This window comes from Chelonia mydas, chromosome 1 (genome assembly GCF_015237465.2).
Source record: "Chelonia mydas isolate rCheMyd1 chromosome 1, rCheMyd1.pri.v2, whole genome shotgun sequence".
Taxonomy (NCBI): Eukaryota; Metazoa; Chordata; order Testudines; family Cheloniidae; genus Chelonia; species Chelonia mydas.
In genome coordinates this window covers 326317184-326332390 of record NC_057849.1, presented here as the reverse complement: position 1 = coordinate 326332390, position 15207 = coordinate 326317184, and the positions used below count along the sequence as shown (strand labels likewise).

The 15207-nt window shown below is 41.8% G+C and overlaps 1 protein-coding gene across 13 annotated transcripts in view; it reads right to left on the bottom strand.

Moving 5' to 3' along the window:
- Positions 1-15207, bottom strand: part of CD36 (CD36 molecule) — a 79743-nt gene that overhangs the window by 34990 nt on the left and 29546 nt on the right. For 3 of the 13 annotated variants that reach the window (XM_037889231.2, XM_037889233.2, XM_037889236.2), the window contains one exon: positions 7491-7715. In XM_037889231.2, coding sequence (XP_037745159.1) covers positions 7491-7610 — 120 coding nt within the window. In that variant the 5' untranslated portion in view covers positions 7611-7715. Of the gene's footprint in view, positions 1-5399; positions 5560-7490; positions 7716-11744; positions 11765-14430; positions 14575-15207 lie in introns of those variants that run through there. The other 10 variants (XM_037889234.2, XM_043552377.1, XM_037889239.2 and 7 more) reach the window with 7 other exon arrangements.

The following is a 15207-nucleotide window of genomic DNA, read 5'->3' as shown; positions in this document are numbered from 1 at the left end:
TACTCCTAGATTGAACCTACCCCTTTTATCTCCACCTTCCATAGGTTAGCTAGCAGAGGAAAATACAGGGAATTATGAGAATCAAAAGTAATGGGGATTGGCTTCATTTTGAAGCCGCACAATAATCAAATTGACATATTTGGTGATGAAAAAATTAAAACAAGGGAAGTTGCTGTTTGGCAATATCTCTGAACAGGCCGCCAAAAGATGCTGGTTTCTGGGCAGCTCAAGATGCCCACGTTGTGAACACCTCAGGCTGTAGCAAAGCTACCATTGGCCTAGCTCAGCTTTGTCACACACCTGGCCATTTTATGAGTATATCGGCTGCCTTGTGCAACGGAAAATGTGCATTCGAAATTCTGTAAAACTACATAAAATATATTCCCAGGGAAAGACTAATTCTCAGGGCTATGTTTTCTACCTAAAAGTAGTTTGCCTTAATTATTTACTACTTTTAAGTGATGACGACGATGATGAGGCTTATGTAGATTAAAGTCCTTATTCAGGCTTTATCAGGACAAATCGTGCAGTCCTTTTTCAGTCTCTGCATGTGAAAAAACTTCTATTGGAGTCAACGAAGGTTTGTTATCAGTTAGGCCCTGACTACGCACTGCAGGATTAGGTCCCTTATTACTACTTATTATGTATAGAGCTGTGTGTGGCTCAAAGCCAGGAGTTTAGTTTGTATCACTGACATGGACAGGTAAGCAGGGCCCAATTCTCCTTCCAAATACACTGTTGTTAATCAGGTGTCATCTCTTCCCACCGATATAAAAGAGAGGAGGATCAGGCCTATGATAGATAATAGATAGTCAGAGAGTCAAACTGCTGAGTACCGTAATCGTTATCAATGATCCGTTTATTGCTTCAGATGCAGGAAATTAATCTTGGCAATGTGAGTCTTGCACAGCAAGATGTAAGTGGAACACTTCAGTACTGTGTTGTTATGAGCCTGTGGCAGGCTGGTAGCATTTACCTAAAAAATGCCAACCTGTTATCAGGGTTATCCCTATTATCAGGAGTTGGAAGGCTAAGGAACATTGGATTCTACCAACTCACTGAGGCAGGTGATTTTACCCCCAGGTGCTTAAGGTGCGTTGGTTAGAAGGCTGGAATTAGAGATTTTGCTGGCCTAAGCATCCCCTTAAAACAGCTTTTGAGGTGCTGAGTAGAGCTGCTAAGAAAAACTTCCACGGAACCTTTTTTCTGTCATAAAATGCTGTTCTGCTGAAATCAAAATGCTTTGCAAAATCCTGTCATTTCACCAAACCTGTAGGGATGAGGAAGGGACAAGGGAGGGAGAAGAAGATCCAATGACACCAAAAAAGTCTTGTTTAGACATTTTCTAAATGAGACATTTTCATGTTCTGTTTTGAACTGACTTGTTTCATTCTATATTATAATGTAACATTTTAAAAGTCAAAAGCAAACACAAAACATTTTGATTGAGCCAAACTTTTTTTAAAAAAAATCAGAATTTCTTTTGTGGAGAATTTCAAAATGTTTGGGCTTCATTCCTAACTGGAACAGAGCCAGCTTCCCAAATCTCACAATCCTTCGTGAAATGGAACTTCTGTTCACCACACAAGCTCTCATGTTAGGGAGAACTAAACCAGAGCCCTACTGAGGCAGCGGCAGGTACCTTTAAAAGGGGAAATGCCCCTCTCTGACAGCTTCACTGGAGCTGACTTGGAGTGGCACTGGATCTCAGCTCCTGCTTGGCTGCTGCTGCTGGTGTGTCTGTGGGAGTGCACGGAAAGGCACAGATCTCCTGAGAGCTGTGCTGGGGGGTGACTGGGCCCCAACTGCATTGTTGCTGTAAGGTCCTGGCTGTGGCTGCTGTTTTTGAGAGTTCCCTGGCCAGAGTAGCACCAGTACAGCTCCCAGACAATGAAGGGCTGGAGCCAGGCAGCCTGGGTGGAGATGCCTGCAGTAGGCCTCTGCCTAAAAAAACCACACCAGCCCTGGATGGGAGTGCACTATACAAAGAGAGGATCCAGGGTGTAGGCTAATCAGTCGGGGCTATGTGATGTTAATGTTAGTTGTGAATGTTTAGAACAGGTGTGGGGAATCTACAGCCCGCAGGCCGGATACGGCCCGCTGCTTCATTTCATGCAGGCTGCGGCAGCTGTCCACATCACAGGCTGGAAGCCCCAAGCCTTGGCGCCTTCTACCCCTCCACCCTCCGTGGGGCTGGAGCCACAAGCACCAGCTCACGCTGCTGCAGGGGGAAGCTGGGATTGCCAGGCCGTTAAAAGTCTGGTCAAGTCCACACAGCTCCCGGAAGTGACCGGTATGTCCCTGCTGCCCCCAGGAGCAGGGGCAACTTGAGACGCTCCATGCACTGCCCCGCCCCCAGCGCCGGCTCCTCAGCTCCTACTGGCCAGGAATGCGCAGAGCCAGGGGAGGCAAGGACCCTGCATTAGCCCCACTGCACTGCCGACTGGGAGCCACCTGAGGTAAGTGTCGCCTGGCTGGAGCCCGCACCCCAAACCCCTTCCTGCACCCCAAACCCTGCCCCAGGTCAGAACCCCCTCCTGCACCCTAACTCTCTCCCAGACCCCACACACGCACCGCAACCCCCTGCCCCAGGTCAGAACCCCGTCACGCACCCCAAGACCCTCTCAGGCCCCGCACCGCCACCCACACCCCAGCCCCCTGCTCCAGCCCTGAGCCCACTCCCACACTCCTATCCCCTATCCCAGCCTGGAGCCCCATCCTGCACCCTGAACCCCTCATTTCTGGCCCCACCCCAGAGCCTAGGGAAGCTCTGAGCCTCCGCGTCCTCCCATGGGCCAGTGGCCTCTGATAGAAAAGAGGTTCCCCACCTCTGGTTTAGAACCACTATATTTAGAAACACAACCAGGGGCAGGTCTACACTGTGGTTGGGAGTGAGCCTCCCAGGATGGGCAGACAGACTTGCACTAATGTCACTCGAGCTAGCCTACTAAAACTAGCAGTGTGGACAGTGCAGCTCTGCCAGAGACCCGGGCTAGCGACCCATGCACAGAACCAGGGGGTCAGGTGGGCTCGAGAGCCTGAGCTGCTGCCCAAGCCGCAACATCACCAGAGCCATTTTTAGTGAACTAGCTCGAATGGAACTAGCATGAGTCTGTCTACCCAGGCTGGGAGACTCTCCCAGCTGCAGGATAGGCACAGGCCAGGGGGCATATAGTAAAGAGATAAGCGTCCATGTAAACAGGAAATAAAGACAGTCCTGCCATTTACCCTGATTATAGCGTCCTGGATGCCTGCCATTTCTGCAGGCTAGGGCCCCTAGAGGCAGCAAAATCTGGGGAGAACGTTTAAGCTGAAGTTTGCTATTGTCATGTTTTTGTTAAGAAAGCTGAACTGCAGGAATGGTGACTTTTTGATTCCACGTATTGTGTGGACTTTGTTTTAAAGCAGGCTATGATAAGCACCTGCCCACAGATCCTTATCTAGGAGATAATGGTGGAGTTAGAGGTCAAACTACTAAGTGCGTCTGGTTTGGGATTTATTATCCTCAAAAGTACTGAAGTAAAAACAAAAACATTTGAAATGGCAATAAATATGTTTAGTGAAAGCGAAGAACTGGCATGAAGTTCAATCCTGCAGTCTACTCAGGCAAACCTCATACTGACTTCAGTAAAGGCTGCAGGGTTTGGCCCAGAGGGCAGAAACACGTGAAGCACTGGCATTAGTCAGGCTTCTGTTCATGGCTTTATCTGTGTACCCCAGTCCAGACCAGCAAGACATAATTCAGCTGTTCTTGGCAAGGCTTGTTTAATGGTGTTCATTTGGGGAGCCAAAACTTTCCCATTTTATTCATGTCAAAGTCCCATTTGCTGTAATAGGATTTGTTTGGGGTGAACTGTATAGGGTCCTAGTGATTGCATAATGCAGATAAATGTCAATAAGCAGTTAGTTTGTGACTGTTTTATTCACTGTAGTTGTGACGTGTCAGATCTCAACCCTCAGCAGCTGAAAGGGCAAGTTAATTTGTTAAACCATTGCTTCCTTAATCCCAGCAATAAGAGTTTAAGACAAATTAATTGAACCTGGTTGTATATCAAATTACATCTCCCAGAGCTGCCATGAACCTCTACATGCCACAGGGATTAACACAGAGCTAGGATAGGCAGTGGTACTGCCAGTGTCCCCTCACCAGATCTGAGTCTCGTGTGAAAAACTTTGAAATAGGGATCTATAATTCTATTCTCAAAAGCAACGTTGTAAAAATAGCATTTTCACTCTCAGCAGTAGAGCTGGACAGAAAGTGACAATTCCATTTTCTGAAAAAAGTGTTGGTTTCAAAATTGGTTTTTGTTCCATTTCTAGAATTAAGCAGAGACATACATTTTTCATTTAAAAACCCCCCACAGATACCCCAAAACAGCAGAGATAACTAGAGACCCCCACAATAATGCAGTGGGTACGCCTAGGGTGTACAAGACCTAGGGTCACATTCCTACTCTGAATCATAAAGAGTAGGGATTTGACCCTAGATCTCTCACATCCCAGCTGAATGCTCTAAACCACCAGATTGTTAGTTATTCTGCATCCCCTCTATTTTCCAAATATTCGGTCCTGAACCTGAGAAACTTTCCTGAAGAAATTTTCATCAAAACTGGTTTGACTGGTGATGATGATGCACAAGGAAGAAGGAATCCATCTTGAGTCAGGCTCAATATGAGTTTGCAGGACTAGCAGTATCTTTTCAATTTTCAACTGTGCATATTAGATATAGAGTAATAATGAAAATGGAACCCTACAGTAGCATTTAACAGAGTAATTTTTCAGTTAGCCCCTGTAATTCAGTGTGGTGCTCTCTCTTAATCAGAGAAGCTGAATAGTGAAAAATTCAAGCATCTGAAACAAATTATCACAAAGAAATAATTCAGAAAGACGCTAACGATTATCTCATTTAAAATTCACAAGTTACGAATTTTAACATATGCATCATTGCCACAAGTGTTGAAAAAACTGAAGGAGATTAAAAGAATGTTCTGGTCTAATCCAAAGTAAATACTTAATGTCCAGAAATCTGAGTATAACTCAAGATTATATCAGTGATATATAGTTTATAATTACATGTTCCTCCAAGTTTCAATCAATTATAAAATGTTTGTGAAAATGTTTGTTGCATGATTTCTATCTCCTAAAATGTTGATAGATGCATATGGTTAATTACCTAGAGAGATACACCAGTGTTTTTAGCTATTGTGTGGCTTCTCCCTGCATCTGAACAAAACTAGGTAATAGAACTGGTTGTAAAAATTCCAGGTTTTTTTGTTGGAATTTGCTGATTCATCAAAATCAAAACATATTGTGGAGAAGATTTGATTTTGATGAAATTCCTCTGGAAGTCAACCAGGGGTCCAATGGAAATGTGTCTTTCTTCCTGCCAGCTCACTCACCTGGTTCCTTGGAAGCTGCTTGGTGGGCTGCTGGGGAAGTTGATCTTCCAGGGCCTGCGGCTCTGGGACAGTCCACCATGTAAACCATCCCAAAGCCAGGGACCCTAGAGCTTCATCCCCTTCCATGGAGAATTTTGAAATTTTTATTTTTTGTTCCAAACTGGAATGAAACCAAAGTTTCAAAATCGGAAAATCCTCCACAAAATGGAATATGTTTCTCCACCCAGCACTATTAGGCACCACTTCCCTTGTTCTGCACACTGTCCTGCTAGTATGTAAGTAGACCTGATCATGCAAGGAGGTGGGCACAGTTGGACTCCTGTCGACTTTGAAGGGGCTCTTTGCAGGCACAGGGGTCAACCAGAAGGCATTTCATTGCAGGATCAGAACTGAACATCACTGGGAATACTCCTACTAGCTAACGCTAAGTGCATGGCTACATTGGCGCCGAATTGGGGCATATGTGAAAAAAAGATTCAGAGATTAGTAAGCAATTGAGCATTAAAAAACACGGGAAATAAAGTAACAGTAAAAAAATACTAGCTTCCAAAACTGCCTGGGCCAGATCCTCACTCTTGCAAAGACTTATGCTCATGCTAAACCTTAGCCACTGGGATAAAGCCCCATTGACTGCAGTGGGATTGGGGCAATTCTATTACAGTCAGTGGAGCTATGCAGATTTACGCCAACTGACCATATCACTCACTTCCAACGAAGATTCAAATGTGGGAGAGCACAAGAACTTGAACCAAGGTCCCCACATTCCTTATGAATACTTTAACCATCAAAGTAGAGTCTCTCTCTCAATTTCTCCTGTTCAAGATGTTCCACAGTAACTAAATATTCATGAAGCCAGAGATAGGTGCAGAAAGAAAGACGGTGAAAGCTTACTATTTTTTGCAAACTGGAATTTTTGTTTTCTGGCCAGTGCTAACTACAATATATGTTGCCAGATTCTGTGTTAGCTATACACAGAGCAGCTTAACTGTAAATTATTTGATCAGAAAACTCAGCTTTAATATAACATTTGACAAATTGGAGAGCTGGTCTGAAATCAAGATGAAATTCAATAAAGACAAAGTACTACATTTAGGAAGGAAAAAATCAAATGCACAAATACAAAATGGGGAATAACTGGTAAGGCAGTACTGAGAAGGATATGGGGGTTATAAGAGATCACCAGGTGAATTTGTGATACAGTTGTGAAAAAGTCTAATATTCTTGGGTGTACTAACAGTATTGTCGTATGTAAAACATGGGAGGTAATTGTCCTCTCTACTCAACACTGGTAAGGCCAGAGCTGCTGTACTGTGTCCATTTTTGGGTGCAACACTCGAAGAAAGATGTGGGCAAACTAGAGACAGTCCAGAGAAGAGCAACAAAAATAAGAAAAAATTTAGAAAACCTGACCTATGTGGAAAAGTTAAAAAAACTGGCCATGCTAGTTTAAGAAAAGAAGACTGAGGGGGGACCTGATAAAAGTCTTCAGATATGTTAAGGGCTGTTATAAAGAGGATGGTGATCAATTGTTCTCCTTGTCCTACCTTCAGTGAACATGGAGTAATTGGCCTAATCTCCAACTAGGGAGATTCAGTTAGCTATTAGGCAAAGTTTCTCATTATATGGATAGTTAAGATCTGGAATAGACTTCCAAGGGAAGTTGTGGAGTCCCCATCACTGGAGGTTTTGAAGAACAGGCTGGACAAACACCTGTCAGGAATTGTTTAGGTATACTTGGTCCTGCCTCAAAGCAGGGGCTGGACTAGATGACCTCTCAAGGTCCATTCCAGCCCTACATTTCTGATTCTATTTCTTACCATTTTCCCCTCATGCTAAACATGTAATAGAGGGAGAACAGAAGAAAAACAAACTAATTTATGTTGAAATACTAAAAGCAATTTTTGGCATATGCAATATTCTAAAAGCTTGGATCACCCTGAATTCACGTTCACAATCAAGAAAAGCCCTCAGGTCTAATTCCAGTATTGTGCAAATTTTCTCAAAACTGGAAAAAAAGTATTCCCAACCAAAGTTATGAGACTTAAAATAACCCCAAATCATATGAGATTTAAAGGAGACTATAACTTGTACCTTTCTTATTGTCCTGTTAACAACGTAATCTCCAAGTGGTATGAGGGCACCTCCAAATACAGCCAGCACTGCACCAATGATAGCCCCCGTGAGTAGCCCACAGTTTCTGCTACAGCCCATCCTGCTTCTTTTTCAGCTTGTGCGTTGGCAGCTTTTTTCTAGGCTTCAGGTCCTTGTATGGCTGTGTGGTCCCGATGCATCAACCAATCTTACCAACAGAAACTGCTAATACAACAGGACAGAGAAAAAATCATTATCAAGAGCTCAAAGTCCAAAGTACATAAGAGGAAACAAATAGGAAGAAGTTTTAGCATGATAAAACTAGCCCCCTCTGTCTCTGAGGGGTGGGGAAAAGTTAGTTCTAGACTCCTTGGCACTTTATCTATTGGTTGCATGAAGTTATCTTGACAGTCCTACTGCAGTGCAACACTGGGAACTTTTTTTCATTTTTATTTTCATTTCATTCAACCAAATCCTTCCATCATTATTCAGTCAAAACTCCTACCATAGTGTTGAGACTGCAATGAGGGACTAAAGAATTAGCCACACTGGATCAGACCACTGAGGCATCTGCTCTAGAATCCTGCCTCTGTCAGTGGCCAGTACCAGGTACTGAAAAAGAAAGGCGATGTTTTGAAGTCCTTAATAATGCCTCTAGCAAATTGTGCATGGTTGATAATACCATATCTTTGTGACTCCAACAAGCTGTAAGTTTATGCCCTGATAAGCTACATCTTGACTGAATCCTTTACTTTTCATGCAGAAAATATCTACTATGCATAAAACAACCTAAAAATAAACTTTGAATAAATCAAACTCTGTCCTGCCCTTAGGTAAATTAATGAAGACATGAGTTAGCACTAATTCTGCTTGAACTGACAGGTTTGCTACCTATGTAGCTGCATTGACTTCAGCATGCTCTGGATTTACAGCAGCATAAATAAGGCTATTTGAACCAGGGCAAATGGCAAACGGCAAACATGCATGTATCTCTAAGAGCAGATGTGTGTCCATAGAACCTTTTCCCTTAGACTTGATTTCTCCTCTCACTTACACTAGTGTAAATCAGGAGTAAATCTAATGAAGTCAGTGAAATAATGCCAGCATAAAACAAGAAATTGTCAGAATTGCTGAATTAGGAGTTACAAAAATTAATAATTTCAGTGATTCCTGCAAAAAGTAAGAGAGTCAGGAAATTGATATACTTGAATAAAAGCTTCAGTGAAAAAAGATTCTTCTAAAACAAGTGGGCCAGGTCCTCAACTGGTGTAAGTACAGCTTTCCTGAAAGAATGCAGATTTGCATTTGCTGCAGGCCAGGCTTAGGAGGTCCACAAACCAAAGATTCCTTTAGAGCTCAGTAAAAGCAGTGTTAAAGCCTCATAAGCAGTGTGTGACTGTTAAAATAGTTTATCTGGTGTTCTTACATTTTTAAACCATCTTATGTTCTTAACTGTAATGTATTTGTAAGTGTTTGTGCAGTGTCCCAAGTCCCTAGGCGTGTGCATGTGCTGACAGGGGAGCAGGGCAGTACTTTAGAAATAAAGGGGTATATACTTCAGCTTTTACAATGGTCATTCTTTCCGCTCTGCTGATTAATTGTTCACCCCAGTTCCTTCTCTCATAGTCTCTTCACTTCAATCTGCCCTTCTGGCTCTTCCCCCGCACCTGTTCTCCTTTCATCTCTCCCTCTTATCCCCTGCCCACTCTTCACACATCTTTCTGTTTCTCTAATTTCCTGCTACTGAAAACCTTCTGAATCATAGAACTGACATGACATATGTCACCATCCCATTGTTCATTCTGCTTTTATATTATGTCCTGTCCCCCACAACCATTGTCTGTCTTGTCTATTTAGACTGTAAGCTGTTCAGGGCAGGGGATGGCTGTTACTATGTACTGTTTGTACAGTTCTTAGAACAATGGGGCCCTGATATCAGTTTATGTTACCCCTCGGGGTAACAATACGATAAACAATATTATTAATAATAATAATTAAATCATATGCTATTATTGTGCCTTTGAAGAATACTCCCAGATGCTGATTCAGGGAAGAACTTAAGCACATGCTTCCATCCATCTATATTTATGACAGAATTTAAGCACATGCTTAATTTGACCACTGACTTCAGTGGCATTTAGCAGGAGCTTGAAGTTAAGCAAATGCATGTGCGGTGCTCTGAATAGGCATGCCAGGGCATTGGAGATGTCAGCAGGAGTCCTACCTGCAGAATGATACCATATGACGGGTGCTCATATACCACTAGGAAGGGTGTGTTCTAAATACCTGGACAGATCAAATAGGATGAGATTAGATACCACAAATGCTGTGATAAGGTGGTAAAGAGCAGAGCCATGTGATATATTTACTTCGTGATGAAACTCCTCTGCACTCGCCCACTAATCCATCCATGCCATGGTTAATTTTAACATTCCAAACTTCCGAGCAGCTTCGTACAGCTGCCATTTTAGAAAATCTGCCTGCTAGAAAAATGTTTCCCTCATCTCTCCCTGACCTCCAACTCTCTCATTATAGTGCCTTGGTAGGCAGTGAAGGAAGTGCCGTCTGCAGTCTTCAATCCATGGCAGGTTTAATATATGATTACATGCATTAAACCATCACCATTCAGTGCTAGAAACAGGAAGGTCCCCAATGTTCAAATGGGACCTGATCCTGGCTTTTAGCAGGTGCTAGCACAGGTTAGGGTCTGGCCAATCTTGACAAGTATGTGTACAAAAATATGGCTCTACAAGATGTGGTGAGCCCTCAGCTCCCATTGACACAACACAGGATTGGGCCCTATGACTGCATTTGGTGCCAGATACAGCAGAACTCAGGAGAAAGAAAGTGGGTTAGTTCCTAATTTATACTAGTTTCAGAGCTCACCACTGTCACAGAACTTGCCAAATTTTATTCACCTGAGACCTCAGGGTAAGAGCAATGCTGCTCTTTCCTGCATGTTGCAAGTTGCTGCCTGTGCTACTTTGTATTCTTAATGGTTTCTGTTAATACGACGTTAATTATCTAGGCTACATTAATTGTAAAGCGGTTGCTTTCTTTTAGGGTTAAGTAAACATACGTGATCAAACATCTAGGAACAAAGAATGATTGCCATACCCACCGAATGGGGGACTATATCCTGGAAAGCAGAGACTATCAAAAGGATTTTAGGGGCCATAGCGGACGTACATTAGCTCCCAGTGCAACACAATGGCGTAAAGGCCTAATACAATCCTTAGATGTATGAACTATGGAGTAGCAAGCAGGAGTAAGGCAGCAATTTTATCTCTGTATATGGCATCGGCAAGACTGATATGAGAGCACTGTGTCCAGTTCTGGTGTCCTTTTCAGAAGGATGTTTACACATTGGTGATGGTGCAGAGAAGAGCCACAATAATGATTTGTGGGTTGGAAAAAAAACCTTACAGTAAGAGTGTGACACATGGCTAGAAAGGGTTAAACATCCTACAAAATATATAACCCACGGAAGACATGTGGGGAGACATTTGTGTTTTTGTATGTTTACCTGTGTATGAATAGGGTGGACAATGTAATCAACAGTCCCTGTCTATGCTATATTCTGATAATTCAGAGGTCAAAAGAACATCCTATCATGTAAATGAATTGTAAACCCGGGATATCTCAGTATTCATCTCTCTTCGAAATGTACTGTGAATGGTGGAGGAACAAGCAAATGGCCTTATGTTAATTTGTATAGCTAAGTACCGGTGATGAACCTTCTTCAAAGTCATGCTAATTACCTTTTGTTCCCCGAGGAAATCCCAACTTGTCAAAGAGGACATGAAATTATATAAAAGATCCTTGGGTCCTGATTCTGTCATCTCAGATCTGCTTAAGCTTCATCGGGGAAGTCTGAGTCACAGGACTGAGGTCCCAGTTATGCTGGTACCCCTGAATATGATATTTGGACATTGGACTATGACCTATGCACTGAATTCTAAAAAGGAACTCTGCAACTACAAAGCTCATCATCTCCGCTATGAATCTGAACCTCAATGAGCTGAACTCATGTCTGTATGTATATTGATCTTTCAACCATACTCTCTCTGTGTTGTTTTTAAATAAATTTTAGTTTAGTTAATAAGAATTGGCTGTAGCGTATATTTGGGTAAGATCTGAAACAGTCATTAACCTGGGAGGTAATGTGTCCAATCCTTTGGGATTGGTAGAACCTTTTCTTCTATATGATGAAATAAAATTTACAGAAATTTTCATCATATTTGACATGGGTACCTGGATGGAGGCCTGAGGTTGGATCACTTTAAGGAAACTGTGTTGTTCGGACTTCTGAGTAACCAGTAAGGTAATAAAGAAGCTGTTTTAGGCTGGCTTGGTGAATCTAAGTATTGGAATATCGACGAGCTTTTGCGGGTTTGGCTGCCCCATTCTTTGCCATTCACCCTAACTGAGTGACCACAACTGGCTTCCCACTAGGACCCCGGTAACAAAGAGATTTAAGGAGCTTTGTTTAGTTTATCGAAAAGGAGAGTGAGAGTTTACTTGCTAATAGCGTATAAATACACTATACAGGGAGAAAATACCAAGTTACTAAAAGGGTCTTTAGTTTAACAGAGAAAGGCATAACAAGAACCAATGGCTGGGAACTAAACTAAACTAAATATCTTCAAATCAAGATTGGATGCTTTTCTGGAAGATATGATTTAGTCAAACACAAGCCACTGGCCTCAGAACAGGGGAAACTGGGTTAATTTGGAGCTCTGCAGAGGACAAAAAGTCCATATTGCAAAGGATGTCAAGATTTTGACATTTGGTTTTGTTCTCAATCTGAATTAAATCCTAATATTTCAAAATTGTGAAGAAAAATTCTAAAATATATATCATCTTGTTTCAAGTTTGACTTTTTTATTTGCATTATAGCATAATCTATAATGTGTTTTTCCAAAACTGTTGAAACAGGACATTGTAACGTTGTCTGAACTTCTTTTATTCCAATTGGTATTTCACTTTCAACAGAACTGCATATCCAAACAGAATATTGTTCCATCAAAGTTTTTCTGACCAATTCTAATGAAATTCTTTGGCCTGCGTTATACAGGAGGTCAGACTAGGTGATCTAAAATTACTTTCTGGCCTTAAAAATCTATGCATTTATGAAAGTAGCAAACTCGATTTGCCAATTGTTAGTAATAACTTTTGTCATAATTCCCTACTTTTGTAACTCTAAAGCATTCACCACTTTCCTACCAAACACAATGCAATAACTGTCTACATGCATCCCAAGTTATGCAATCTAGAAATCTTGTGTAATGGCTAATTACTTTCAGATAACAAGGTTACAGACAACCTTCAACTGCAGATAGAAATAAGTATGTAACCCTTAGCTATCATCATTCTACAGCTAAATAACATGAAGATAAAAATATGACATAACAATTGATAAAACAAGTTCCAGTTCAGAGCACACCCACTCCATCATTATGTTATATGTATTGTGCAAAACAGAATATTATATATAATGCCATGAAACAATTTTATTTTAGTATTAACAAATTGATTTTAACATTAGCAACACTATCCAACAGTGATCCCCTTCTACAATGCTGGGCATGAAGATCATTTAAGTCTTTTTACTTTTTGCTGTCTATGAAGTTGATCTTTGAAATCCTCTTTATTTTATGAGAACAGCTTAAATATCTTTTCAAACCTCTGTGAATAGTGGGGGAAACAAAAAAATGTCCTTACAACTTTGTTCATTGGCTTCATTTAGTAGGGCTATTTATGTGTTATGAATGCCAGTCTAAAGGAACACTGCCTAATCAAGTTTAGCCCAAAATTTAGATTGTGTAAAAAAAAGCCTTTACAAAAACCTAAGAACTGTGTCAGCCTTTTCCTAGGGTGTTCTTTGCATTCTCTCAGACAGTTGTTTTTAAACAAATAAGCACTGCCTTACAATTTTTAGCAACCCAGACACTGGAGCCCTATGTTCCTGAAAGCAAAACTGACATCCTTTATATCAGAGGTCCCCAACTATTGGGCATGCCCCACAGGGGGACATGGAGAAACAATCAGGAGGCAGGGCTGGGGTCCAGACCAGCCCCTATGTGGGGGCAGGGAGGGAACATCACCAAGTTCCACTCCTGGCCCCGGCCCCGCACGCACTGGGCCCCCGGCCACGGCCGAGGCTCCGCTCCCGCCTCCACCCCCAGCTGTGGCCCCAGCCTTGGCCCTCTTGCCCCTGTCCACATCCCCCCCTCCTGGAACTGCGGCCCCATCCTGGTCCCGGTGGGGGTGGGGATGCGGTCAGGGGTAAGGAGGAGCGTGAGGTAAAAGGTTTGGGGACCACTGCTGTATGGTCATTGTCCCAGCAGAGGGAAATACAAATGGGAAACAAGTAGCATAAATAGTGAAAAGTGAAATGGATTCTGAAACCTCTCAGTGTTAATAATAAACGGTTCTGACAACCTCATGTATTCAAAAATTATGAGTCATGTCTTAAAAATCATGATGGTTAAAAAATTTACTTTAGGAGCTATTTTCATTTGCCTTCTGTTTTTTGATCCTTTGGTGTGCATTAAAGTCATGCTTTCAAGCTTTCTCCACAACTGAGGGCTACAATGTTACTTTTAGTTAAAAAAATGAAAGCTGTGATTCCCACATATTCACTTGACAAGGAACTGGAGCTTTAATAAAATCACCAAATATCACAACACTTGCAATAAAATGAGGAAAGTTGGCAACCTTGAATATATGTTACTAGTAACGGGGAAGAAAAATTGTTTGTTTTAATAGACGATTAATTGGACAATGTGATTTAAATAAGTAGAACTTTTCAAAATCTGCTCTCCCCCTCCCCCCACCAAGTTACAAGTAAATATCCTGGGGATCTCTTCTCCCACTAAACCAAGGACTGTATAGGTGGAGATTCCTCTCATTATTACATTTCCATCATATGACTTACCTTGAAAGAGAATGAGTTGATTTACAGCTAAATACACCAGGATTCAGCATATGACTTTCAGTTTTACCAGGACATAAGCATCTAAATCCCCGCACTGAAAACACAAACTTGTGGGAGGGTTTATATATTCCAGAATATGTCACCTCCCTGAATATTATCATTTGCTAGAAGGAAAAGTGATGTAGTATTGCTGTATGGGATCTATTTTTACAGTCTGACTAAAACCCATTACCTATATCTGGTGGTAAAATACTCAGCAGCTGTATTTTTTGTCAAGTTCTGATCCAAGTAAGGCAGGGGTCAGGGAGATAAAGGGGAACTCACTTATTTAGTTGCCTGTAATCTGTTCTGCAGCCTGTCCCATTTGCCAGATTAAAAGAATGGAGCTGAGTAATAAGAATAATAAATTCCATACTTCTTATAATAAATAGATAATAATAAATAAAGTATATGCATACTCATCATTTTTTTAAAACAATCTTAGGATGTCATTGTTTTGTTATACAAACAATTACAGGCAGTGGGCTGTCATAATGCCAGACAAGTTATAACTCAAATTTAATCACACGTGTTACTGTCACGGGTGGAATTAGAATAATAGAACCATAGGGTTAGAAGGAACCGCAAGGGTCATCTAGTCTAACCCCCTGCCAAGATGCAGGATTTGTTGTGTCTAAATCATCCAAGACAGATGGCTATCCAGCCTCTTTTTGAAAGCCTTCAGTGAAGGAGCTTCCACAACCTCCCTAGGGAGTCTGTTCCATTGTCCTACTCTTC